Source organism: Salmo salar, chromosome ssa21 (genome assembly GCF_905237065.1).
Source record: "Salmo salar chromosome ssa21, Ssal_v3.1, whole genome shotgun sequence".
In the NCBI taxonomy this organism is placed as follows: domain Eukaryota; kingdom Metazoa; phylum Chordata; class Actinopteri; order Salmoniformes; family Salmonidae; genus Salmo; species Salmo salar.
Window position 1 is genome coordinate 58,511,405 of NC_059462.1, and position 26,175 is coordinate 58,537,579.

The following is a 26,175-nucleotide window of genomic DNA, read 5'->3' on the forward strand; positions in this document are numbered from 1 at the left end:
CTGTCTGTCTGTCTGTCTGTCTGTCTGTCTGTCTGTCTGTCTGTCTGTCTGCCAGGGAGCCAGAGGGGACAATGGACGTCCAGGCCCTTTAGGAAGCAGAGGTAACTGTGGCAACAAAGGAGAAGCTGGGACGAAAGGACCAAACGGTGAACCGGTAAGCTCCAGCTGTTGTCGTGAACAGCTGAGTACACACTCGGATTAGTTCCTATCCATCGATGTGGATGGTTAGCCTAGGATTTGCTTTGCTAGTTGCCAAGCCTGAGATAAATATTCTTGAGGGACTGAGCCAGTGTTCTGAAGATGTCTATGTATGCTGATGACTCAACACTTTACACGTCAGCTACCACAGCAAGTGAAATCACTAGAACACTTAACAAAGAGCTGAAGTCAGTTTCAGAACGGGTGGCAAGAAATTAGATAGTCCTAATTTAGTTGAAATCATTCACTAAACCCTAAACCTCACCTAAATATTGTAATGAATAATGTGTAAATTGAGCAAGTTGAGGAGACTAAACTGCTTGGAGTAACCCTGGATTGTAAACTGTCATGGTCAAAACATATTGATACAACAGTAGCTAAGATGGGGAGAAGTCTGTCTATAATAAAGCACTGCTCTGCCTTCTTAACAACACTATCATCAAGGCAGGTCCTACAGGCCCTAGTTTCTACCTTCTTAACAACACTATCAACAACGCAGGTCCTACAGGCCCTAGTTTCTACCTTCTTAACAACACTATCAACAAGGCAGGTCCTACAGGCCCTAGTTTCTACCTTCTTAACAACACTATCAACAAGGCAGGTCCTACAGGCCCTAGTTTCTACCTTCTTAACAACACTATCAACAAGGCAGGTCCTACAGGCCCTAGTTTCTACCTTCTTAAAACCTGTTGGGGCTACAGGTTAGCAATGAACCCCGAGCCGGGATTGCTAACAAGGCTGGAAATTCAAAACATCAAAAATCTAATAATTTCAATTTCTCAAACAATCAACTATTTTACACAATTTAAATGATAAACATCTCCTTAATCTAACCACATTGTTCGATTTTCAAAGAGGCTTTACGGCAAAAGCATAAAGTTAGATTATGTTAGGACAGTACATAGCCACAAAAGTACAAACATCCATTTTCAATTCAAGGTCAGGCGTCACCAAAAGCAGAAACCAGCTTGAATTATGCACTAACTTTTGTCAATCTCCATCAGATGACACTCCTAGGACATTATGTTATACAATACATGCATTTTTTGTTCCATCAAGTTCATATTTATATCCAAAAACAGCATTTTACAGTAGCGTGAAATTCAGATTTTTTCTTCTCTGAAATGCTTCCGGTGAACATAACAAAATTACTATTCGAAAACATTGGTAAATTATAATATTGTCATTCAAAGAATAATATATTATCATCTCGTAATTGCTACCGAATGGCCAGATCTCAAAATAACTTTACTGGGAAATCACATTTTGCAATAAACGGGGTGCTATGCTAAGAACAACAGGCTATGCTATACAGTTAGCATCATCTAAAATCGATAATAACATTGTAAATATCCCCTTACCTTTGATTATCTCCATCAGAAGGCAGGATCCCAGGTCCGGAAGGCATTCCAGGTCCGGAACAAATGTGGTTTCTTTTGACAAAGTTCATAATTTATGTCCAAATAACACCAAGTACTTAGCGTTCATTATGCTCCCACAAAACGTGGTGGGGGGCTGGTAAAATCACGCCCGAAAAGCTAAAAAACCTAGTAAATAATCTATTTATGTTCGTTCAAACATGTCAAATGTTGTTTAGCATTAATCTTTTGGTCCATTTTTAACGTTAAACATCAGTAATATTTTCACACAACCTATCCTATGTCTAGATAAAAAATGATGACAAACTCACGCTTCTCAGATTTATGCGCAGGCGCAAAAAATGAAGTGATGACATGTCAACTTCCTTGGATTCTAATTTGCTCTCTGTTTATCATAGACGCTTCAAACAACTTTATAAAGATCGTTGACATCTAGTGGAAGCCGTAGGTGTTGCGAAATGAATCCTTTCTCACTATGGTATCTATAAAACAATGACACTAAATAGTACAGTCACAAAATTCACATATTTTTTTGGATCTATTTTTCACAGGTTTTTGCCTGCAATATGAGTTTTGTTATACTTACAGACACCATTCAAACTGTTTTAGAAAATTCAGAGTGTTTTCTATCCGAATGTGTTAATAATATGCATATCCTAGCTTCTGAGTTGGTGTAGGAGGCAGTTAAAAATGGGCACATATTTTTTTCAAAATGTCTCAATACTGCCCCCGAGCCCCAACAGGTTACAACACTATCAACAAGGCAGGTCCTACAGGCCCTAGTTTCTACCTTCTTAACAACACTATCAACAAGGCAGGTCCTACAGGCCCTAGTTTCTACCTTCTTAACAACACTATCAACAAGGCAGGTCCTACAGGCCCTAGTTTCTACCTTCTTCACAGCACTATCAACAAGGCAGGTCCTACAGGCCCTAGTTTCTACCTTCTTAACAACACTATCAACAAGGCAGGTCCTACAGGCCCTAGTTTCTACCTTCTTAACAACACTATCAACAAGGCAGGTCCTACAGGCCCTAGTTTCTACCTTCTTAACAACACTATCAACAAGGCAGGTCCTACAGGCCCTAGTTTCTACCTTCTTAACAACACTATCAACAAGGCAGGTCCTACAGGCCCTAGTTTTGCACCTGGACTATTGTTCAGTTGTGTTTTCAGGTGCCACAAAGAAGGACATAGGAAAATTCCAGTTGGCTCAGAACAGGGCAGCACGGCTGGCCCTTGGATGTACATGGAGAGCGAACATCAATGACATGCATGTCAATCTCTCCTGGCTCAAAGTAGAGGAGAGATTGAATTCATCCCTATTTGTATTTGTGAGAGGTATTGACATGTTGAATGCACAGAGCTGTCTGTTTAAACTACTGGCACACAGCTCAGACACCCATCCATACCCCACAAGACATGCCACCAGAGGTCTGTTTAAACTCCTGGCACACAGCTCAGACACCCATGCATACCCCACAAGACATGCCACCAGAGGTCTGTTTAAACTCCTGGCACACAGCTCAGACACCCATGCATACCCCACAAGACATGCCACCAGAGGTCTCTTCACAGTCCCCAAGTCCAGAACAGACTATGGGAGGAGCACAGTACTACATAGAGCCAAGACTACATGGAACTCTATTCCACATCAGGTAACTGATGCAGCAGTAGAATCAGATATAAACAGATAAAAATACACCTGGAACAGCGGGGACTGAGAAGAGAGACACTCAGGCACAGACACACACACACACACACACACACACACACACACGCGCACGCGCACGCGCACACGCACACGCACACGCACACACACACACTCAGATGGTGGTATTATAAATGTTGTATTTTAAGATATGTACTGATGTAATAATGTTACATGTACTGTTTGATTTGGTTAATTTGTTTGGAGGAAGAGCTAATGAGGATCCTTAATAAATACCACGTCATCCAATCTGTGCAATATGTTAGGAACATTGCGGTTAAGATCCCAGAGTGCATCTCTAAGAGGTGAAGTCCAGTGTTACCTTAGTAGCTGCTAGCCTTAGAGCATTCTGGAAGGGATTAGTCAGTGCTCTAAAGAGGTGAAGTCCAGTGTTACCTTAGTAGCTGCTAGCCTTAGAGCATTCTGGAAGGGATTAGTCAGTGCTCTAAAGAGGTGAAGTCCAGTGTTACCTTGGTAGCTGCTGACCTTAGAGCATTCTGGAAGGGATTAGTCAGTGCTCTAAAGAGGTGAAGTCCAGTGTTACCTTGGTAGCTGCTGACCTTAGAGCATTCTGGAAGGGATTAGTCAGTGCTCTAAAGAGGTGAAGTCCAGTGTTACCTTGGTAGCTGCTGACCTTAGAGCATTCTGGAAGGGAGGAATCAGTGCTCTAAAGAACATGTTTGTGTTCTATTCTTGAGAAGTGGTGAGCTGAGTAACATGTGTTTGGGCTCACTGAAGAACCCGTCTTTGTGTTATTGTTGTCCAGGGACATCCAGGTCAACAGGGAGTGAATGGGAGGAGAGGACCCAGAGGAGGCCGTGGGGCGCCTGTAAGTATGGTACCACAGGACACTCATCACCGGCTGCCTGCGTTACTCAGACGCTTGTCAGACAGTTCAACAACAGAAGAACATTATACTCACTGTTCAAGCTCCCCTTAATGTCTGTTTATCGATCGATACGCTTTTTCTTACAGGGTAATCCTGGACCAGAGGGAGACCCTGGCCTTTCTGTAAGTCAACTGTATGAACCTTATATATATATAAAAAAATCCTAATATGAAGAGGTTCAATCTGTTTCTGGAGAGTCATATCTGTTTAATTATACTGATCAATAATACTACTGATCTGATCCTATAGAGTCATATCTGTTCAATAATACTACTGATCAATAATACTACTGATCAATAATACTACTGATCAATAATACTACTAATCTGATCCTATAGAGTCATATCTGATTAATTATACTACTGATCAATAATACTACTGATCAATAATACTCCTGATCAATAATATTACTGATCTGATCCTATAGTGTCATATCTGTTTAATAATACAACTGGTCAATAATACTACTGATCAATAATACTACTGATCAATTATACTACTGATCAATAATACTACTGATCAATAATACTACTGATCAATAATACTACTGATCTGATCCTATAGAGTCATATCTGATCAATAATACTACTGATCTGATCCTATAGTGTCATATCTGTTCAATAATACTACTGATCAATAATACTACTGATCTGATCCTATAGAGTCATATCTGTTTAATTATACTACTGATCAATAATACTACTGATCAATAATACTACTGATCTGATCCTATAGAGGCATATCTGATCAATAATACTACTGATCAATAATACTACTGATCTGATCCTATAGAGTCATATCTGTTTAATTATACTACTGATCAATAATACTACTGATCAATAATACTACTGATCTGATCCTATAGTCATATCTGTTTAATTATACTACTGATCAATAATACTACTGATCAATAACACTACTGATCTGATCCTATAGTGTCATATCTGTTTAATCAAATCAAATGGTATTTGTCACATGCGCCGAATACAACAGGTGTAGTAGACCTCACAGTGAAATGCTGAATACAACAGGTGTAGTAGACCTCACAGTGAAATGCTGAATACAACAGGTGTAGTAGACCTCACAGTGAAATACTGAATACAACAGGTGTAGTAGACCTCACAGTGAAATGCTGAATACAACAGGTGTAGTAGACCTCACAGTGAAATGCTGAATACAACAGGTGTAGTAGACCTCACAGTGAAATGCTGAATACAACAGGTGTAGTAGACCTCACAGTGAAATGCTGAATACAACAGGTGTAGTAGACCTCACAGTGAAATGCCGAATACAACAGGTGTAGTAGACCTCACAGTGAAATGCTGAATACAACAGGTGTAGTAGACCTTACAGTGAAATGCTGAATACAACAGGTGTAGACCTCACAGTGAAATGCTGAATACAACAGGTGTAGTAGACCTCACAGTGAAATGCTGAATACAACAGGTGTAGACCTCACAGTGAAATGCTGAATACAACAGGTGTAGTAGACCTCACAGTGAAATGCTGAATACAACAGGTGTAGTAGACCTTACAGTGAAAATGCTGAATACAACAGGTGTAGTAGACCTCACAGTGAAATGCTGAATACAACAGGTGTAATAGACCTCACAGTGAAATGCTGAATACAACAGGTGTAGTAGACCTTACAGTGAAATGCTGAATACAACAGGTGTAGTAGACCTCACAGTGAAATGCTGAATACAACAGGTGTAGTAGACCTCACAGTGAAATGCTGAATACAACAGGTGTAGTAGACCTCACAGTGAAATGCTGAATACAACAGGTGTAGTAGACCTTACAGTGAAAATGCTGAATACAACAGGTGTAGTAGACCTTACAGTGAAATGCTGAATACAACAGGTGTAGTAGACCTCACAGTGAAATGCTGAATACAACAGGTGTAGTAGACCTCACAGTGAAATGCTGAATACAACAGGTGTAGTAGACCTTACAGTGAAAATGCTGAATACAACAGGTGTAGTAGACCTTACAGTGAAATGCTGAATACAACAGGTGTAGTAGACCTCACAGTGAAATGCTGAATACAACAGGTGTAGGTAGACCTCACAGTGAAATGCTGAATACAACAGGTGTAGACCTCACAGTGAAATACTTACAAGCCCTTAACCAACAATACAGTTTTAAGAAAATCCCCCCCAAAAGTCAAAGATAAGAATAACAAATAATTAAAGAGCAGCAGTAAATAACATGTCAGGGATGTTCTTGGGCTCAGGGGACTATGGTGGTCTGCTTGAAACATGTTAGCATTACAGACTCAGACAGGGGGAGGTTGAAAATGTCAGGGAAGGCACTTGCCAGTTGGTCAGCGAATGCTCTGAGTACACATCCTGGTAATCCGTCTGGCCCTGCGGCCTTGTGAATGTTGACCTGTTTAAAGGTCTTACTCACATCGGCTACTGAGAGCGTGATCACACAGTCATCCTGAACAGCTGGTGCTCTCATGCATAATAATACTACTGACCTGTTCCTGTTGTGTCTGTTTGTATTTGTTTATAATACTGATCTGATCTGCTTTGATTTAGGACTGTGATGTGATGAGCTACATCAGAGAGACATGTGGTTGTTGTGGTAAGTGATGATGATTTAGGACTGTGATGTCATGAGGTAAGTGATGATGATTTAGGACTGTGATGTCATGAGGTTGTTGTGGTGATGATTTAGGACTGTGATGTCATGAGGTAAGCGATGATGATTTAGGACTGATGTCATGAGGTAAGCGATGATGATTTAGGACTGTGATGTCATGAGGTAAGTGGTGATGATTTAGGACTGTGATGTCACGAGGTAAGTGGTGATGATTTAGGACTGTGATGTCATGAGGTAAGTGGTGATGATTTAGGACTGTGATGTCATGAGGTAAGCGATGATGATTTAGGACTGCGATGTCATGAGGTTGTTGTGGTAAGTGATGATGATATCCGGGTATGTAGTCTTCTATGTGTAGATACGCCAAATAGAATTTCCCCTCGAGGGACTATGACGTTGTATCGAATTGACAGACATTTTGGTGGATATGATACGTGTGAAGATTTAAAACCGTGCAAGTTTCCAACGCTGTTCCTAACTCATCCTGTTTCTGTGTTGCCCCCTGCAGACTGTGAGAAGAGATGCGGGGCGCTGGACATTGTGTTTGTGATTGACAGCTCAGAGTCGGTGGGTCTGACCAACTTCACCCTGGAGAAAAACTTTGTCATCACCACCATCAACAGGCTGGGATCCATGGCAACACACCCGCATTCAGAGACAGGTAAAAGATGACCTCTTTAGGTACAGCCCTTTCTAAACTACCTGTGGGGACAGACTGGTTTCAAACCTGCATGGGTCTGCTGAGCTAAAGCCTAAGGAATAAAGTCTCTTGGACGATTACGCATCACGTCAGCACGGTTCACCAAAACCACTTCTGGTTGACGTGTACAGACATTCTCATAGATCCCTCGTCTCTCCTCAGGAACCAGGGTTGGCGTTGTGCAGTACAGTCACAACGGGACCTTCGAGGCCATCCGACTTAACGACTCCAACATAGACTCCATCGCTGCCTTCAAGGTACGCTGATAAGCTGGTTCAGTGACTGGCATTACCCCCGCAAGCTAATGCCTTTAGCTCAGCAGGCTATAACAGTCTCCATCTCTGACTTGTAGGTGGCTGTGAAGAACCTCCAGTGGATAGCCGGGGGAACCTGGACTCCCTCCGCTCTGAAGTTTGCCTACGACCACCTGATCAGGGACAGCCGACGGACCAGAGCCAAGGTGTGTTGTGAACCACTTAGCCAGCCTATGATTATGTGTGTTCTTGCTATACAGTATCTATGGGTTTCCGAGGCCTGGCTAAATAATCTGTAACAATGGTTGCTGCTACCCCCCATGTGGAAGGGAAAGGGGAACTCCGTCTTGCTGCGGCCTAACACTCCATTCTCAACAGGTGTCGGTCGTCGTCATCACGGACGGACGCTTCGACCCGCGGGATGACGACTCTCTGCTGACCTACCTCTGCAACGACTCCAGCGTGGACGTGAACGCCATCGGGGTCGGGGATATGTTCGACCGGGAGGGACAGCACGAGAGCCTCGAGTCCATCGCATGCCAGAGGCATGATCGCGTGACAGGGATGACACGTTTCGCTGACCTGGTGGCGGATAACTTTATAGACAGGATGGAGTCCGTGCTCTGCCCCGGTGAGACTATTATTAATATAAGTGTATCTCCTAAAGCAAGAGATGGTGTCTTAAGACATGTCAACATTGGCCCCCCCGAGTGGCGCAGCGGTCTACGGCAATGCTTGAGGCGCCACTACAGACCAAGGTTCGATCCCGGGCTGTGTCGCAGCCGGCTGCGACCGGGAGACCCATGAAGCGGTGCACAATTGGCCCAGCGTCGTCCGGGTTAGGGGAGGGTTTGGCCGGATGTTCTTGTCCCATCGCGCTCTAGTTAGACTGGGTTAAGCAGGCAATGTGTCAAGAAGCAGTGCGACTTGGCAGGGTCGTGTTTCGGAGGACGCATGGCTCTCGACCTTCCCCTCTCCTGATTCCATACGGGAGTAGCAGCGATTTGACTAACTGCCAATTGGATACCATGAAATTGGGGAGAAAAAGGTGTAAAATTATAATAAAACGCGTCAACATCCTCGTGCTGTACTGACCATTGGTAAGTGGTGAGACTCAGACTGGTGCTACTAGAGCAGGACGTGATGGGTGTCTCAGACAGGACGTGATGGGTGTCTCAGACAGGACGTGATGGGTGTCTCAGACAGGACGTGATGGGTGTCTCAGACAGGACGTGATGGGTGTCTCAGACAGGACGTGATGGGTGTCTTAGACAGGACGTGATGGTGTCTCTGACTGGTGTTACTAGACTAGAGCAGGACGTGATGGGTGTCTCAGACAGGACGTGATGGGTGTCTCAGACAGGACGTGATGGGTGTCTCAGACAGGACAAGATGGGTGTCTCAGACAGGATGTGATGGGTGTCTCAGACAGGATGTGATGGGTGTCTCAGACAGGACGTGATGGTGTCTCTGACTGGTGTTACTAGACTAGAGCAGGACGTGATGGGTGTCTCAGACAGGACGTGATGGGTGTCTCAGACAGGACGAGATGGGTGTCTCAGACTGGACGAGATGGGTGTCTCAGACTGGACGAGATGGGTTTCTCAGACTGGTGTTACTAGACTAGAGCAGGACGTGATGGGTGTCTCAGACAGGATGTGATGGGTGTCTCAGACTGGACGAGATGGGTGTCTCAGACTGGACGAGATGGGTTCCTCAGACTGGTGTTACTAGACTAGAGCAGGACGTGATGGGTGTCTCAGACAGGATGTGATGGGTGTCTCAGACAGGACGTGATGGGTGTCTCAGACAGGACGTGATGGGTGTCTCAGACAGGACGTGATGGGTGTCTCAGACAGGACGTGATGGGTGTCTCAGACAGGACGTGATGGGTGTCTCAGACAGGACGTGATGGGTGTCTCAGACAGGACGTGATGGGTGTCTCAGACAGGACGTCTCAGACTCAGTCAAGAGCTTGTAATGCCACCACCAATTGTGGGTAGAACCTAACTTTTTTCATTTCTCTTCTAGAGCCCATTATTGTTTGCCCTGACTTGCCCTGCGTAACAGGTAAGCTTTTACTTGCTACTGTATACTCTATTGTCATTGGACAAGATTAGTCTTTCATCCGAGTTATATTGTCTGACAAAATTGGTCAATTTGTACTACATTATACAGTAATGATAAGGTTTCAAACTAAACTATATGACTGAGCGTTTATTGACTTTGCCTTCATCAGAACCAGAGGTGGCACAGTGTATTGACAGACCTGTAGATCTGGTTTTCCTTCTGGACGGTTCTGAGCGTCTCGGTCATGAGAACTTCGACCAAGTCCGTGACTTCGTCCAGCACTTGGCGAACCACCTGACGTTGGCGCGAAACAAGAACGACGGCCATGGAGCCCGCATGGCGCTGCTGCAGTACGGAGGAGAAAATGAGCATCACCTGGCCTTTCATATGACCCACGACCTTCCGTCCATCCTAGAGGGTCTAGCCAGCATGGACTATCATGACATGTCTTCTTCTGTGGTGGGGGCGGCCATCTCGCACACCGTAGACCACGTCCTGATGCGGCTCAACGTCCGCCAGACCAGACCCCACGCCGAGCTCAACTTCGTCTTCATGACTGACGGCGTCACCGGGACGAAGGGGCTGGAGGAGGCGGTCGACGCCATGCGAAACAAGCAGGCAGTCTCCACGGTGATCGCCATGGGGACCGACGTGGAACAGGAAGTGTTGGAGAAGCTGGCCTTAAAGGACCAGTACGCCATCTTTAAAGGAACAGACTTCTCTGAGCTCAACAAGCACAGCTTCCTAGATCGGCTCCTTCAGTGGGTCTGTTAGAGGGGAAATTTTGATTTGGAATGTCATGTTTATGGATTTCACTGTTTTAAAAGGATTGAGGTCAAGTTAATGTTGATAATTAATGGATTAGGGTTAGTTTGAGGGTTAGGGTGTAAAGGTTGTTTATGGGTTAGTGTAAGGGTGTATATTGCCCTCATTGAGATCATCCATGTCTGCATTTGGTTTACCATCAAGTGAAACCTCAAGCATAAGCAATAGTCAATACAAGGATCAGTCACAGGGCTGTTTGTTTATGTTTCAATCGATTTTTTTCAGAATATTGTAATAATTACGTACAAACTGGATATGTTTTATAAGAATTCATTAAAGAAATGTAAGTACTGTTTAGCAAACATTTAGAGTGATGGACGGCTAAATCTGTACTTCTCCTTCCTCCTCCTCCTCCTCCTCCTCCTCCTCCTCCTTGTCTTCTACCTCACACCATGTCCATCTGGACAGGTAGAGAAGAAGAACCAACATCACACCACACACAAGTGAGGTAGAGCGTCCATACAATACTGCAGCAAAGGTAACACTTATTACCAAGTCGTCCACATGTCCAGTATCGTACAACACAGGAGCTGCTGCCACTTCTCTTTTCCTCAGCAGTCAGGAACTGAGGACAGAATCAAGCTCCAGTCAGGGTTGATCAGTCACGAGGACAGAATCAAGCTCCAGTCAGGGTTGATCAGTCACGAGGACAGAATCAAGCTCCAGTCAGGGTTGATCAGTCAGGAGGACAGAATCAAGCTCCAGTCAGGGTTGATCAGTCACGAGGACAGAATCAAGCTCCAGTCAGGGTTGATCAGTCACGAGGACAGAATCAAGCTCCAGTCAGGGTTGATCAGTCAGGAGGACAGAATCAAGCTTCAGTCAGGATTGATCAGTCAAATGAGACTAACTGCTAGGATGAAGTTAAGGAACAGCTAGAATAAAGATAAAGTAACAACTAGGCTGAAGATAAAGGAACAGCCATTGGTACTGGGGGATGTGGTAACTACCTGGAACAGCCATTGGTACTGGGGGATGTGGTAACTACCTGGAACAGCCATTGGTACTGGGGGATGTGGTAACTACCTGGAACAGCCATTGGTACTGGGGGATGTGGTAACTACCTGGAACAGCCATTGGTACTGGGGGATGTGGTAACTACCTGGAATAGCCATTGGTACTGGGGGATGGGGATGTGGTAACTACCTGGAACAGCCATTGGTACTGGGGGATGGGGATGTGGTAACTACCTGGAACAGCCATTGGTACTGGGGGATGTGGTAACTACCTGGAACAGCCATTGGTACTGGGAGTTGGGGATGTGGTAACTACCTGGAACAGCCATTGGTACTGGGAGTTGGGGATGTGGTAACTACCTGGAACAGCCATTGGTACTGGGAGTTGGGGATGTGGTAACTACCTGGAACAGCCATTGGTACTGGGGGATGTGGTAACTAACTTGGACAACCATTGGTACTGGGGGATGTGGTAACTACCTGGAACAGCCATTGCTACTGGGGGATGTGGTAACTACCTGGAACAGCCATTGGTACTGGGAGTTGGGGATATTGTAATCTTGCTACATGTGGCCATCTTGCTAAATGGAGTTTTTGGAAACGTATGCAACAGTTTGAGCTATTGTAGGAAGTGACGTTGCAGGCTAGCTCAGTGCTGCCCCCTCTTTAGTGGAAGGCCAACCAGGGTACTGCAGACTGCCATTAGCTACTAAATTATTCGCAGAACTTCGTCTGTGTGTGATTTTAAAGTAAATCGGTTCAAAGAGATACATCTGATGAAATAGAAGCAAGTATTGGTGCCATGATTATGTTGGGAAAAAATGGTATATCCACAAATATTGACCACGAACACTGCCATAGTCCTAATGGGGGATCAAAATATCGTCAAAACAAAAATGAGCTTTTTGGTTGAAATTTAAGGTTAGGGTTAGACATAACATTAACAGTGTGGTTAAGGTTAGGTTTAAAATCAGATTTTAAAAAGAGACATTTTAGAAATAGGCAGGGTTTAGCCATAATTATGACTGGCCTACCACTGACAACACACCAGTGGAAGGCCTGTTCACCGACAACGAGGAGACAGCAAATAGGGAGGAGGTTCAGAGACCTGGTGGTAGGACCTGATCAGAGACCTGGTGGTAGGACCTGATCAGAGACCTGGTGGTAGGACCTGATCAGAGACCTGGTGGTAGGACCTGATCAGAGACCTGGTGGTAGGACCTGATCAGAGACCTGGCGGTAGGACCTGATCAGAGACCTGGCGGTAGGACCTGATCAGAGACCTGGCGGTAGGACCTGATCAGAGACCTGGCGGTAGGACCTGATCAGAGACCTGGTGGTAGGACCTGATCAGAGACCTGGCGGTAGGACCTGATCAGAGACCTGGTGGTAGGACCTGATCAGAGACCTGGTGGTAGGACCTGATCAGAGGCCTGGTGGTAGGACCTGATCAGAGACCTGGTGGTAGGACCTGATCAGAGACCTGGCGGTAGGACCTGATCAGAGACCTGGCGGTAGGACCTGATCAGAGACCTGGTGGTAGGACCTGATCAGAGGCCTGGTGGTAGGACCTGATCAGAGGCCTGGTGGTAGGACCTGATCAGAGACCTGGTGGTAGGACCTGATCAGAGACCTGGTGGTAGGACCTGATCAGAGACCTGGTGGTAGGACCTGATCAGAGACCTGGTGGTAGGACCTGATCAGAGACCTGGTGGTAGGACCTGATCAGAGACCTGGTGGTAGGACCTGATCAGAGACCTGGCGGTAGGACCTGATCAGAGACCTGGCGGTAGGACCTGATCAGAGACCTGGCGGTAGGACCTGATCAGAGACCTGGTGGTAGGACCTGATCAGAGACCTGGTGGTAGGACCTGATCAGAGACCTGGTGGTAGGACCTGATCAGAGGCCTGGTGGTAGGACCTGATCAGAGACCTGGTGGTAGGACCTGATCAGAGACCTGGCGGTAGGACCTGATCAGAGACCTGGTGGTAGGACCTGATCAGAGACCTGGTGGTAGGACCTGATCAGAGACCTGGTGGTAGGACCTGATCAGAGGCCTGGTGGTAGGACCTGATCAGAGGCCTGGCGGTAGGACCTGATCAGAGACCTGGCAGTGTGGTGCCAGGACAACAACCTCTCCCTCAATGTGAGCAAGATGAAGGAGCTGATCATGGACTACAGGAAATGGAGGGTGGCAAGCGGTACCGGAGCGCCAAGTCTAGGTCGAAGAGGCTCCTTAACAGCTTCTACCCCCAAGCAATAAGACTCCTGAACAATGAATCAAATGGCCACCCGGACTATTCACATTGATACCCCAACCCTCCCTTTGTTTTTACACTGCTGCTACTTGCTGTTTATTATTTATGCATAGTCACTTTACCCTTACAAATGACCTCGACTAACCTGTACCCCCGCACACTGACTCTGTACCGTAATACCCTGTATATAGCCTCCACATTGACTCTGTACCGTAATACCCTGTATATAGCCTCCACATTGACTCTGTACCGGTACTCCCTGTATATAGCCTCCACATTGACTCTGTACCGGTACCCCCTGTATATAGCCTCCACATTGACTCTGTACCGGTACCCCCTGTATATAGCCTCCACATTGACTCTGTACCGTAATACCCTGTATATAGCCTCCACATTGACTCTGTACCGGTACCCCCTGTATATAGCCTCCACATTGACTCTGTACCGGTACCCCCTGTATATAGCCTCCACATTGACTCTGTACCGTAATACCCTGTATATAGCCTCCACATTGACTCTGTACCGGTACCCCCTGTATATAACCTCCACATTGACTCTGTACCGGTACCCCCTGTATATAGCCCCCACATTGACTCTGTACCGTAATACCCTGTAAATAGCCTCCACATTGACTCTGTACCGTAATACCCTGTATATAGCCTCCACACTGACTCTGTACCGTAATACCCTGTATATAGCCTCCACATTGACTCTGTACCGGTACCCCCTGTATATAGCCTCCACATTGACTCTGTACCGTAATACCCTGTATATAGCCTCCACATTGACTCTGTACCGGTACCCCCTGTATATAGCCTCCACATTGACTCTGTACCGTAACACCCTGTATATAGCCTCCACATTGACTCTGTACCGGTACCCCCTGTATATAGCCTCCACATTGACTCTGTACCATAATACCCTGTATATAGTCTCCACATTGACTCTGTACCGGTACCCCCTGTATATAGCCTCCACATTGACTCTGTACCATAATACCCTGTATATAGTCTCCACATTGACTCTGTACCGTAACACCCTGTATATAGCCTCCACATTGACTCTGTACCATAATACCCTGTATATAGTCTCCACATTGACTCTGTACCGTAACACCCTATATATAGCCTCCACATTGACTCTGTACCGGTACCCCCTGTATATAGCCTCCACATTGACTCTGTACCGGTACCCCCTGTATATAACCTCCACATTGACTCTGTACCGGTACCCCCTGTATATAGCCTCCACATTGACTCTGTACCGGTACCCCCTGTATATAACCTCCACATTGACTCTGTACCGGTACCCCCTGTATATAGCCTCCACATTGACTCTGTACCGGTACCCCCTGTATATAGCCTCCACATTGACTCTGTACCGGTACCCCCTGTATATAGCCTCCACATTGACTCTGTACCGGTACTCCCTGTATATAGCCTCCACATTGACTCTGTACCGGTACCCCCTGTATATAGCCTCCACATTGACTCTGTACCGTAATACCCTGTATATAGCCTCCACATTGACTCTGTACCGGTACCCCCTGTATATAGCCTCCACATTGACTCTGTACCGGTACCCCCTGTATATAGCCTCCACATTGACTCTGTACCGTAATACCCTGTATATAGCCTCCACATTGACTCTGTACCGGTACCCCCTGTATATAGCCTCCACATTGACTCTGTACCGGTACCCCCTGTATATAGCCCCCACATTGACTCTGTACCGTAATACCCTGTAAATAGCCTCCACATTGACTCTGTACCGTAATACCCTGTATATAGCCCCCACATTGACTCTGTACTGGTACCCCCTGTATATAGCCTCCACACTGACTCTGTACCGTAATACCCTGTATATAGCCTCCACATTGACTCTGTACCGGTACCCCCTGTATATAGCCTCGGTATTGTTATTTTATTATGTTACTTTTTTAAACTTTAGTTTATTTAGCAAATATTTTCTTAAAACTGCATTGTTGGTTAAGGGCTTGTATGTGGTGCATGTGACAAATACAATTTGATTAGCCACTGTACACTATCCACACTGATTTCTTTACTTAAGCATGGAGACCAGGGTCTTTCAACAGGGAGCCCTGCATGTTTTTATTTAACTAGGCAAGTCAGTTAAGAACAAATTCTTATTTAGAATGACGGCCTACCGGGGAACAGTGGGGTTAAACTGCCTTGTTCAGGGGGCAGAACGACAGATTTTTACCTTGTCAGCTCTGGGGATTCGATCTAGCAACCTTTCAGATACTGGCCCAACGCTCTAACCACTAGGCTACCCTGCCGCCCCTGCATAGACCAGGGTCTTTCACAAGGGAGCCCTGCATATACTGTACATAAGACATAACCCAATCCAATATAAAACCAGTCAAATGCAGCACAACACAAATATTCAAGAAAAACAGTTGCATTCCTCAATAAGAAGGTTCCCAATCAATATTTAAATTGCCCGAGCAGCACCAGAACATCCAATTGTAAGGTATTTTGTAGTTGGTTCCAGCAATGAGTTGCTTTAAAACTAAAAGCGGATTTACCTAGTTCGGTGGAGACCTGAGGAACCTCAAGAGTTAACCAAATGGGTTTCCATGGCCGAGCAGCCGCACACAAGCATAAGATCACCATTCGCAATGCCAAGCGTCGGCTCATCGCCATTGGACTCTGGAGCAGTGGGAACGCTTTATCCTAAGTGATGAATCACACTTCACCATCTGCCAGTCCGACGGACGAATCGGGGTTTGGCAGATGCCAGAGAACGCTTTCTGCCCCAATGCATAATGCCAACTGTAAAATTTGGTGGAGGAGGGAAAATGGTCTGGGACCATTCTTCATGGTTCGGGCCCCTTAGTTCCAGTGAAGGGAAATCTTAACGCTACAATGACATTCTAGATGATTCTGTGCTTCCAACTTTGTGCCAACAGTTTGGGGAAGGACCTTTCCTGTTTCAGCATGACAATACCCCCGTGCGCAAAGCGAGGTCCATACAGAAATGGTTTGTCGAGATCGGTGTGGAAGAACTTGACTGGCCTGCACAGAGCCCTGACCTCAACCCCATAGAACACCTTTGGGATGAATTGGAACACCGACTGAGAGCCAGGCCTAATCACCCAACATCAGCGCCCGACCTCACTAATGCTTATGGCAGAACGGAAGCAAGTCCCTGCAGCAATGTTCCAACATCTAGTGGAAAGCCTTCCCAGAAGAGTGGAGGCTGTTATAGCAGCAAAAGGGGGGACCAACTCCATATTAATACCCATGATTTTGGAATGAGATGTTAAACGAGCAGGGGTACATGAGATGTTAAACTAGCAGGGGTCCATGAGATGATAAACGAGCAGGGGTCCATGAGATGATAAACCAGCAGGGGTCCATGAGATGATAAACGAGCAGGGGTCCATGATGATAAACGAGCAGGGGTCCATGATGATAAACGAGCAGGGGTCCATGATGATAAACGAGCAGGGGTCCATGGGATGATAAACGAGCAGGAGTCCATGAGATGATAAACGAGCAGGGGTCCATAATGATAAACGAGCAGGGGTCCATGATGATAAACGAGCAGGGGTCCATGAGATGATAAACGAGCAGGGGTCCATGAGATGATAAACGAGCAGGGGTCCATGAGATGATAAACGAGCAGGGGTCCATAATGATAAACGAGCAGGGGTCCAAGAGATGATAAACGAGCAGGGGTCCATGAGATGATAAACGAGCAGGGGTCCATGAGATGATAAACGAGCAGGGGTCCATGAGATGATAAACGAGCAGGGGTCCATGAGATGATAAACGAGCAGGGGTCCATGAGATGATAAACGAGCAGGGGTCCATGAGATGATAAACGAGCAGGGGTCCATGAGATGATAAACGAGCAGGGGTCCAAGAGATGATAAACGAGCAGGGGTCCATAATGATAAACGAGCAGGGGTCCATAATGATAAACGAGCAGGGGTCCATGAGATGATAAACGAGCAGGGGTCCATGAGATGATAAACGAGCGGGGGTCCATGAGATGATAAACGAGCAGGGGTCCATGAGATGATAAACGAGCAGGGGTCCATGAGATGATAAACGAGCGGGGGTCCATGAGATGATAAACGAGCAGGGGTCCATGAGATGATAAACGAGCAGGGGTCCATGAGATGATAAACGAGCAGGGGTCCATGATGATAAACGAGCAGGGGTCCATGATGATAAACGAGCAGGGGTCCATGAGATGATAAACGAGCAGGGGTCCATGAGATGATAAACGAGCAGGGGTCCATGAGATGATAAACGAGCAGGGGTCCATGAGATGATAAACGAGCAGGGGTCCATGATGATAAACGAGCAGGGGTCCATGAGATGATTAACGAGCAGGGGTCCATGAGATGATAAACGAGCAGGGGTCCATGAGATGATAAACGAGCAGCGGTCCATGAGATGATAAACGAGCAGGGGTCCATGAGATGATAAACGAGCAGGGGTCCATGAGATGATAAACGAGCAGGGGTCTATGAGATGATAAACGAGCAGGAGTGCACATACTTTTGGTCATGTAGTGTACCTAATAATCATAACGCTAGAACATTAAAACGTGACAAAATGACCCCACTGTTGAACTGTGAAAATGATTCAGGTTTTATTTCCATACATTTTATCTCATGGTGAGCAACAAACATGATGTGAAGAGTGAGTGAACAACACACACACACACACACACACACAAACCTTTATATAGAGAACAGAGGTACGGACCAAAATCCTTCAAATCTTAATTCTACATTCTTGTCTGCTGAATGAATGCCCCAGAGTTCTTTCCCACCCTACCACAGCATTAAATGTCATCTCTTCAACCCGAAAGAGAGAAAGGTAAAGTATTATTTCATGCAGGTACATTAGATATTAAAAAAAAAAGGTAACTTCCTGCCTGTCTTATCGAGTATTTCAGTGCAACAGTTTTTCCAACAGAAATCGATCAATATGTTTGATAAATAGGTCTTGTCTTTGATCCTCTGTGTCGTATACAGTAAACTTTCGGCAGTATTTTAGCAACCCTTCATGTTCATCAGTACATTTAATTTAAACATATTTTAATAACCCCGTCCTATGATACAAAACATCTATTTACAACACTTACAGCTGAACTAGCTAGTGGTTGAAATATTCAAATAAATAAATAAAAAAAATTAAAAAACATTTAAAACATAACAACAACATGGTGATTGGAACAATAAGCACAGAGTTCACTTCGATAAACAACCAGTCAGAATGCGAGGTTAGATAAACTAGTAACGAGTGTAAGTTAAACCAATAAATCAGCTTTTTTGATGATATTCAACAAACAAAAAAATTGTGAAAGTATGACAACTATGTGAGTTTGTGTGTTTGTGTTCATGACGCCAGTGCAGAGTTATATTCATTAGTAGGTACACCATTGCAAAAGACAAGTTCAGGTAGTAATAACCTGTTTCGATCCGTTTTCTTCCTAGTGAACACAACATCCAGTCTCACACGGAGGACGTCTGAGCATCCTCGCCGGGGACCTTGTTATTCCCTTGCATGCTCCCTGAGAAGTTGTCAGAATCCAGAAGCTCCACAATACTATATGGAGAACAGTCTTCAAGCCCAAGCTTCCCACAGGCCCAGCCACAGAACCCCTTCTCCAGGTCCCGGACAGACAACCACCACTCACTAAAAACCCAGGAGACCTGCGCCAGGGTGGAATACAGAGCCAGGGACAGAGCCATGGGCATGATTAGCATGGGGTAGAAGACGATGAGGAAAGGGCAGATGGTGATCTTGTGCCAGAATGTTCTCTCCTCGTTGTAGACCAGAAACACGTTGTACCAGGTCAGCGTTCCGTAGTAAAACGAAGTGACGAAGGCGATAAGGAATACCAAGGGAGCACACAATAAACTCCAGAGGATTACATGGGGGCCCTGAAAAACCCCCAAACCGCAGGAACACTTGGAGCCATGGCCCCTCTCACACTCAGCGTCCAGACGTTCTTTAGAGAGGGCCATGTCCCGAAGTTCTCGTTCTGTTAGAGTCACGTGGATGTCTACAACCTGACCTCTCTTCTTCCCTCTGGTGATGGTGCCGGTCAAGGTCACATAACGGCTGTCTGGGGGCATGCTCCTGTCGCTCCAGCCTCCTGGAGACAACAACAACAACAACACATGACAGAATTCAAAAACATCCACGGAACAGTTCACCAAATACATTTCAGAATGATTCTTCTTTGCATGGAAGTTGGATTTTAGAGGGAAGAGTCAGCTACACATAAAGACATATGGAAACAACCTGTCGTACCATACCAGATATCTGGCCTGTTATGGAAACGACCTGTCGTACCATACCAGATATCTGGCACGTTATGGAAACAACCTGTCGTACCATAACAGATATCTGGCATGTTATGGAAACAACCCAACGATACACCTGTCGTACCATACCAGATATCTGGCATGTTATGGAAACAGCCTGTCGTACCATACCAGATATCTGGCCTGTTATGGAAACGACCTGTCGTACCATACCAGATATCTGGCCTGTTATGGAAACGACCTGTCGTACCATACCAGATATCTGGCCTGTTATGGAAACAGCCTGTCGTACCATACCAGATATCTGGCCTGTTATGGAAACAACCTGTCGTACCATACCAGATATCTGGCATGTTATGGAAACAACCCAACGATACACCTGTCGTACCATACCAGATATCTAGCATGTTATGGAAACGACCTGTCGTACCATACCAGATATCTGGCCTGTTATGGAAACGACCTGTCGTACCATACCAGATATCTGGCATATTATGGAAACGACCTGTCGTACCATACCAGATATCTGGCCTGTTATGGAAACGACCTGTCGTACCATACCAGATATCTGGCCTGTTATGGAAACAACCTGTCGTACCATACCAGATATCTGGCCTGTTATGGAAACAGCCTGTCGTACCATACCAGATATCTGGCCTGTTATGGAAACAGCCTGTCGTACCATACCAGATATCTGGCCTGTTATGGAAACAACCTGTCGTACCATACCAGATATCTGGCCTGTTATGGAAACAGCCTGTCGTACCATACCAGATATCTGGCCTGTTATGGAAACAGCCTGTCGTACCATACCAGATATCTGGCATGTTATGGAAACAACCCAACGATACACCTGTCGTACCATACCTGATATCTAGCATGTTATGGAAACGACCTGTCGTACCATACCAGATATCTGGCACATTATGGAAACGACCTGTCGTACCATACCAGATATCTGGCACGTTATGGAAACAACCTGTCGTACCATACCAGATATCTGGCCTGTTATGGAAACGACCTGTCGTACCATACCAGATATCTGGCATGTTATGGAAACAACCTGTCGTACCATACCAGATATCTGGCATGTTATGGAAACGACCCAACGATACACCTGTCGTACCATACCAGATATCTGGCACGTTATGGAAACGACCTGTCGTACCATACCAGATATCTGGCACGTTATGGAAACAACCTGTCGTACCATACCAGATATCTGGCCTGTTATGGAAACGACCTGTCGTACCATACCAGATATCTGGCCTGTTATGGAAACAGCCTGTCGTACCATACCAGATATCTGGCCTGTTATGGAAACGACCTGTCGTACCATACCAGATATCTGGCACGTTATGGAAACAACCTGTCGTACCATAACAGATATCTGGCATGTTATGGAAACAACCCAACGATACACCTGTCGTACCATACCAGATATCTGGCATGTTATGGAAACAGCCTGTCGTACCATACCAGATATCTGGCCTGTTATGGAAACGACCTGTCGTACCATACCAGATATCTGGCCTGTTATGGAAACGACCTGTCGTACCATACCAGATATCTGGCCTGTTATGGAAACAGCCTGTCGTACCATACCAGATATCTGGCCTGTTATGGAAACAACCTGTCGTACCATACCAGATATCTGGCATGTTATGGAAACAACCCAACGATACACCTGTCGTACCATACCAGATATCTAGCATGTTATGGAAACGACCTGTCGTACCATACCAGATATCTGGCCTGTTATGGAAACGACCTGTCGTACCATACCAGATATCTGGCATATTATGGAAACGACCTGTCGTACCATACCAGATATCTGGCCTGTTATGGAAACGACCTGTCGTACCATACCAGATATCTGGCCTGTTATGGAAACAACCTGTCGTACCATACCAGATATCTGGCCTGTTATGGAAACAGCCTGTCGTACCATACCAGATATCTGGCCTGTTATGGAAACAGCCTGTCGTACCATACCAGATATCTGGCCTGTTATGGAAACAACCTGTCGTACCATACCAGATATCTGGCCTGTTATGGAAACAGCCTGTCGTACCATACCAGATATCTGGCCTGTTATGGAAACAGCCTGTCGTACCATACCAGATATCTGGCATGTTATGGAAACAACCCAACGATACACCTGTCGTACCATACCTGATATCTAGCATGTTATGGAAACGACCTGTCGTACCATACCAGATATCTGGCACATTATGGAAACGACCTGTCGTACCATACCAGATATCTGGCACGTTATGGAAACAACCTGTCGTACCATACCAGATATCTGGCCTGTTATGGAAACGACCTGTCGTACCATACCAGATATCTGGCATGTTATGGAAACAACCTGTCGTACCATACCAGATATCTGGCATGTTATGGAAACGACCCAACGATACACCTGTCGTACCATACCAGATATCTGGCACGTTATGGAAACGACCTGTCGTACCATACCAGATATCTGGCACGTTATGGAAACAACCTGTCGTACCATACCAGATATCTGGCCTGTTATGGAAACGACCTGTCGTACCATACCAGATATCTGGCCTGTTATGGAAACGACCTGTCGTACCATACCAGATATCTGGCACGTTATGGAAACAACCTGTCGTACCATACCAGATATCTGGCCTGTTATGGAAACGACCTGTCGTACCATACCAGATATCTGGCATGTTATGGAAACGACCTGTCGTACCATACCAGATATCTGGCCTGTTATGGAAACGACCCAACGATACACCTGTCGTACCATACCAGATATCACGTCTTTTCCCATACCACTGATGTCTCACCTTCGCCGGTGGGTGTGTTGAGGAACTTGGCCCCTTCCTCTGTGCTCCTCTCGCCACCTCCCTCCTCTCCCCCTTGCTCCTCCCCGGGCCCCCTCTCATTGTCTGAGCGATACACAATGATGGACTCAGGTCTGGGCTCCTTCCTCTTCCTCTTCCTCCGGTTGGCGGAGCCCACCTCGATGTGGTTTCCCGATGCCTCGGACACGTCCGACTGGAGGGAGATGAGCTGGGGGCTGTTACCCCCACTGGGTTGGGGATCTGCCTGGGCCATACTGACTGACTAAGGGGAAAGATCACTGCTGCTACCTCACACTCCAAACCCCAAGGTGCATGAGTTGAGGAGAAAACTGAAGTAGAGAAGAGATTCAGCAACTCTTGGAGGATAACGGAAGTCAATAAAACATACTGACTCACGCCTGACTGGGCCTGGGACACCTCTCTAGGCCTTACCTCCTGCCTGGGCCTGGGACACCTCTCTAGGCCTTACCTCCTGCCTGGGGCTGGGACACCTCTCTAGGCCTTACCTCCTGCCTGGGGCTGGGACACCTCTCTAGGCCTTACCTCCTGCCTGGGACTGGGACACCTCTCTAGGCCTTACCTCCTGCCTGGGCCTGGGACACCTCTCTAGGCCTTACCTCCTGCCTGGGACCACCTCTCTAGGCCTTACCACCTGCCTGGGACACCTCTCTAGGCCTTACCTCCTGCCTGGGCCTGGGACACCTCTCTAGGCCTTACCTCCTGCCTGGGGCTGGGACACCTCTCTAGGCCTTACCTCCTGCCTGGGGCTGGGACACCTCTCTAGGCCTTACCTCCTGCCTGGGGCTGGGACACCTCTCTAGGCCTTACCTCCTGCCTGGGCCTGGGACACCTCTCTAGGCCTTACCTCCTGCCTGGGACTGGGACACCTCTCTAGGCCTTACCTCCTGCCTGGGACACCTCTCTAGGCCTTACCTCCTGCCTGGGCCTGGGACACCTCTCTAGGCCTTACCTCCTGCCTGGGACTGGGACACCTCTCTAGGCCTTACCTCTTGCCTGGGACACCTCTCTAGGCCTTACCACCTGACTGGGACACCTCTCTAGGCCTTACCTCCTGACTGGGACACCTCTCTAGGCCTTACCTCCTGCCTGGGGCTGGAACACCTCTCTAGGCCTTACCTCCTGACTGGGACACCTCTCTAGGCCTTACCTCCTGACTGGGACACCTCTCTAGGCCTTACCTCCTGCCTGGGACACCTCTCTAGGCCTTACCTCCTGCCTGGGACACCTCTCTAGGCCTTACCTCCTGACTGGGACACCTCTCTATGCCTTACCTCCTGCCTGGGCCTGGGACACCTCTCTAGGCCTTACCTCCTGCCTGGGGCTGGGACTATTGATCACTTGGGAAACAGTGCGGACTACATGTGTCCATTCTGTGTGATAGCAGGTATTCTCAGAAGAAAAGCACTGACAGAATTGAACAAAGGGAGAAAAAACAACCAGAGAACGTTAGGAGTGCTTGGAATATATTTCTACCTCTGTAATGCACACAGTAATAATACTGGGGTTGACCATGTTCTGTTAGAATCTCCACCCGGCACAGCCAGAAGAGGACTGGCCACCCCTCATAGCCTGGTTCCTCTCTACCCGGCACAGCCAGAAGAGGACTGGCCACCCCTCATAGCCTGGTTCCTCTCTACCCGGCACAGCCAGAAGAGGACTGGCCACCCCTCATAGCCTGGTTCCTCTCTAGGTTTCTTCCTAGGTTCTGGCCTTTCTAGGGGAGTTTTTCCTAGCCACCCCTCATAGCCTGGTTCCTCTCTAGGTTTCTTCCTAGGTTCTGGCCTTTCTAGGGAGTTTTTCCTAGCCACCCCTCATAGCCTGGTTCCTCTCTAGGTTTCTTCCTAGGTTCCTGCCTTTCTAGGGAGTTTTTCCTAGCCACCGTGCTTCTACACCTGCATTGCTTGCTGTTTGGGGTTTTAGGCTGCGTTTCTGTACAGCACTTTGTGACATCAGCTGATGTAAGAAGGGCTATATAAATACATTTGATTTGATTTTGATTTACACTTCATGTTACTGCATTATTTACTTAAATACACTTATTTTTCGTCTCGATTTATATGCACATTGACAATACCATTTCAAATATATATATATGCCTAGAAAACTACATTTCATATAATTTAATGAATGAAAGGCTTGTCCGATAAGACGGCCAATGCTGTATAAAAGCGTCGACATCATTTTCTGCGGTGGATCACGTCTATCCGACCAATGTACTAATGTAACCTCACCACGGCTTTGACAACGATGGAGCCGTGAAAACCCACCATTACAACATCAGTATATTTTCAACATGGAGGCCACATCATGCATCAATGCATCAGACAAAAGGTTTCCGGTAGATTGTATCAGCGTTAAATGGTAGCGGAGAAACTAACGTAACCGTCAATGTTTTTTTTCCCCCTTTAAATCACATCACACCCAGATATCCCTTATTTTGCCTAAACAAAATACCGGCGGCGTGGAAAAACGTTTGCATTTACACTCAAAGACAATATGTCTTACCTTAAAATGATTTACCACCGAAACGGAGGTATAGTATTTGTGTTATTTTATCCGACAGCCCTTCGATAGAAGTCCGCTCCACACCACTACGCTGTTCACCGATGGAGGCAGGGTTGCCAGGACTGGTACATTTAGTATCCTGATGACCACCCAAATCCAGCACAAAAAGAACGGGAAAATAAACATACAGATGTTTTTCCCACAGGAACAGAGGAGTTATCACATTTAAACAATAAACAATTATCCCATAATGTTACCGAGCCAATTAAGACGGAATATCGTAACTTGTAACTACGATAGACGCGAAATTTGGTTTTCATCAAAATAATAATTATTGCTTACTAAGACATGACTTAATAAACTAATTTGATTATGTCGCAAGAGAAAAGATAATTCGCCTTTATTAAACTGGCCAGATAATTTTCTATCAGTGGATGATTTAACTCATTTGACTGTTCTGATTAAGAAATAAGGCATGAGGGGGGGGGTATGGTGCTAAGGGCTGTTCTTAAACATGACCCAACGTGGAGCGATTAAACAATAAGGTACTGAGGACAGCACCATCATTCGCAGGAGAATAAGACGGAAGAGTTATCGCGGAAAGAGATGGGGTGCCTTGTGAGGAATCATTAACAAGTG

At 46.2% G+C, this 26,175-nt stretch overlaps 2 protein-coding genes across 8 annotated transcripts in view; one reads left to right on the forward strand and one right to left on the reverse strand.

The window, feature by feature from the left end:
• Window positions 1-10,940, forward strand: part of LOC106582581 (collagen alpha-2(VI) chain) — a 45,684-nt gene extending 34,744 nt beyond the window's left edge. The window contains exons 24-33 of the mRNA XM_045704941.1: window positions 56-154; window positions 4,055-4,117; window positions 4,264-4,299; window positions 6,724-6,769; window positions 7,296-7,448; window positions 7,650-7,744; window positions 7,840-7,947; window positions 8,120-8,372; window positions 9,773-9,811; window positions 9,981-10,940. Coding sequence (XP_045560897.1) covers window positions 56-154; window positions 4,055-4,117; window positions 4,264-4,299; window positions 6,724-6,769; window positions 7,296-7,448; window positions 7,650-7,744; window positions 7,840-7,947; window positions 8,120-8,372; window positions 9,773-9,811; window positions 9,981-10,585 — 1,497 coding nt within the window. The 3' untranslated portion in view covers window positions 10,586-10,940. The remainder of the gene's footprint in view (window positions 1-55; window positions 155-4,054; window positions 4,118-4,263; window positions 4,300-6,723; window positions 6,770-7,295; window positions 7,449-7,649; window positions 7,745-7,839; window positions 7,948-8,119; window positions 8,373-9,772; window positions 9,812-9,980) is intronic.
• Window positions 10,941-18,458: 7,518 nt separating this feature from the next.
• tmem169b (transmembrane protein 169b) lies at window positions 18,459-25,642 on the reverse strand. 7 transcript variants are annotated; one of them, XM_045704944.1, is made up of 4 exons: window positions 25,537-25,642; window positions 24,303-24,435; window positions 22,993-23,943; window positions 18,459-19,995 (listed from the first exon to the last, which is right to left on the reverse strand). In XM_045704944.1, the coding sequence occupies exons 3-4, from the start codon at window positions 23,261-23,263 to the stop codon at window positions 19,349-19,351; spliced, it is 918 nt and encodes a 305-aa protein (XP_045560900.1). In that variant the 5' UTR covers window positions 23,264-23,943; window positions 24,303-24,435; window positions 25,537-25,642; the 3' UTR covers window positions 18,459-19,348. The 7 variants fall into 7 exon arrangements, with proteins under 7 accessions (XP_045560900.1, XP_014021260.1, XP_045560899.1 ...); XM_014165785.2 differs by having other exon boundaries at window positions 22,993-24,209; XM_045704943.1 differs by having other exon boundaries at window positions 22,993-23,983; window positions 24,052-24,435.
• Between the last annotated feature and the right edge of the window lie 533 nt (window positions 25,643-26,175).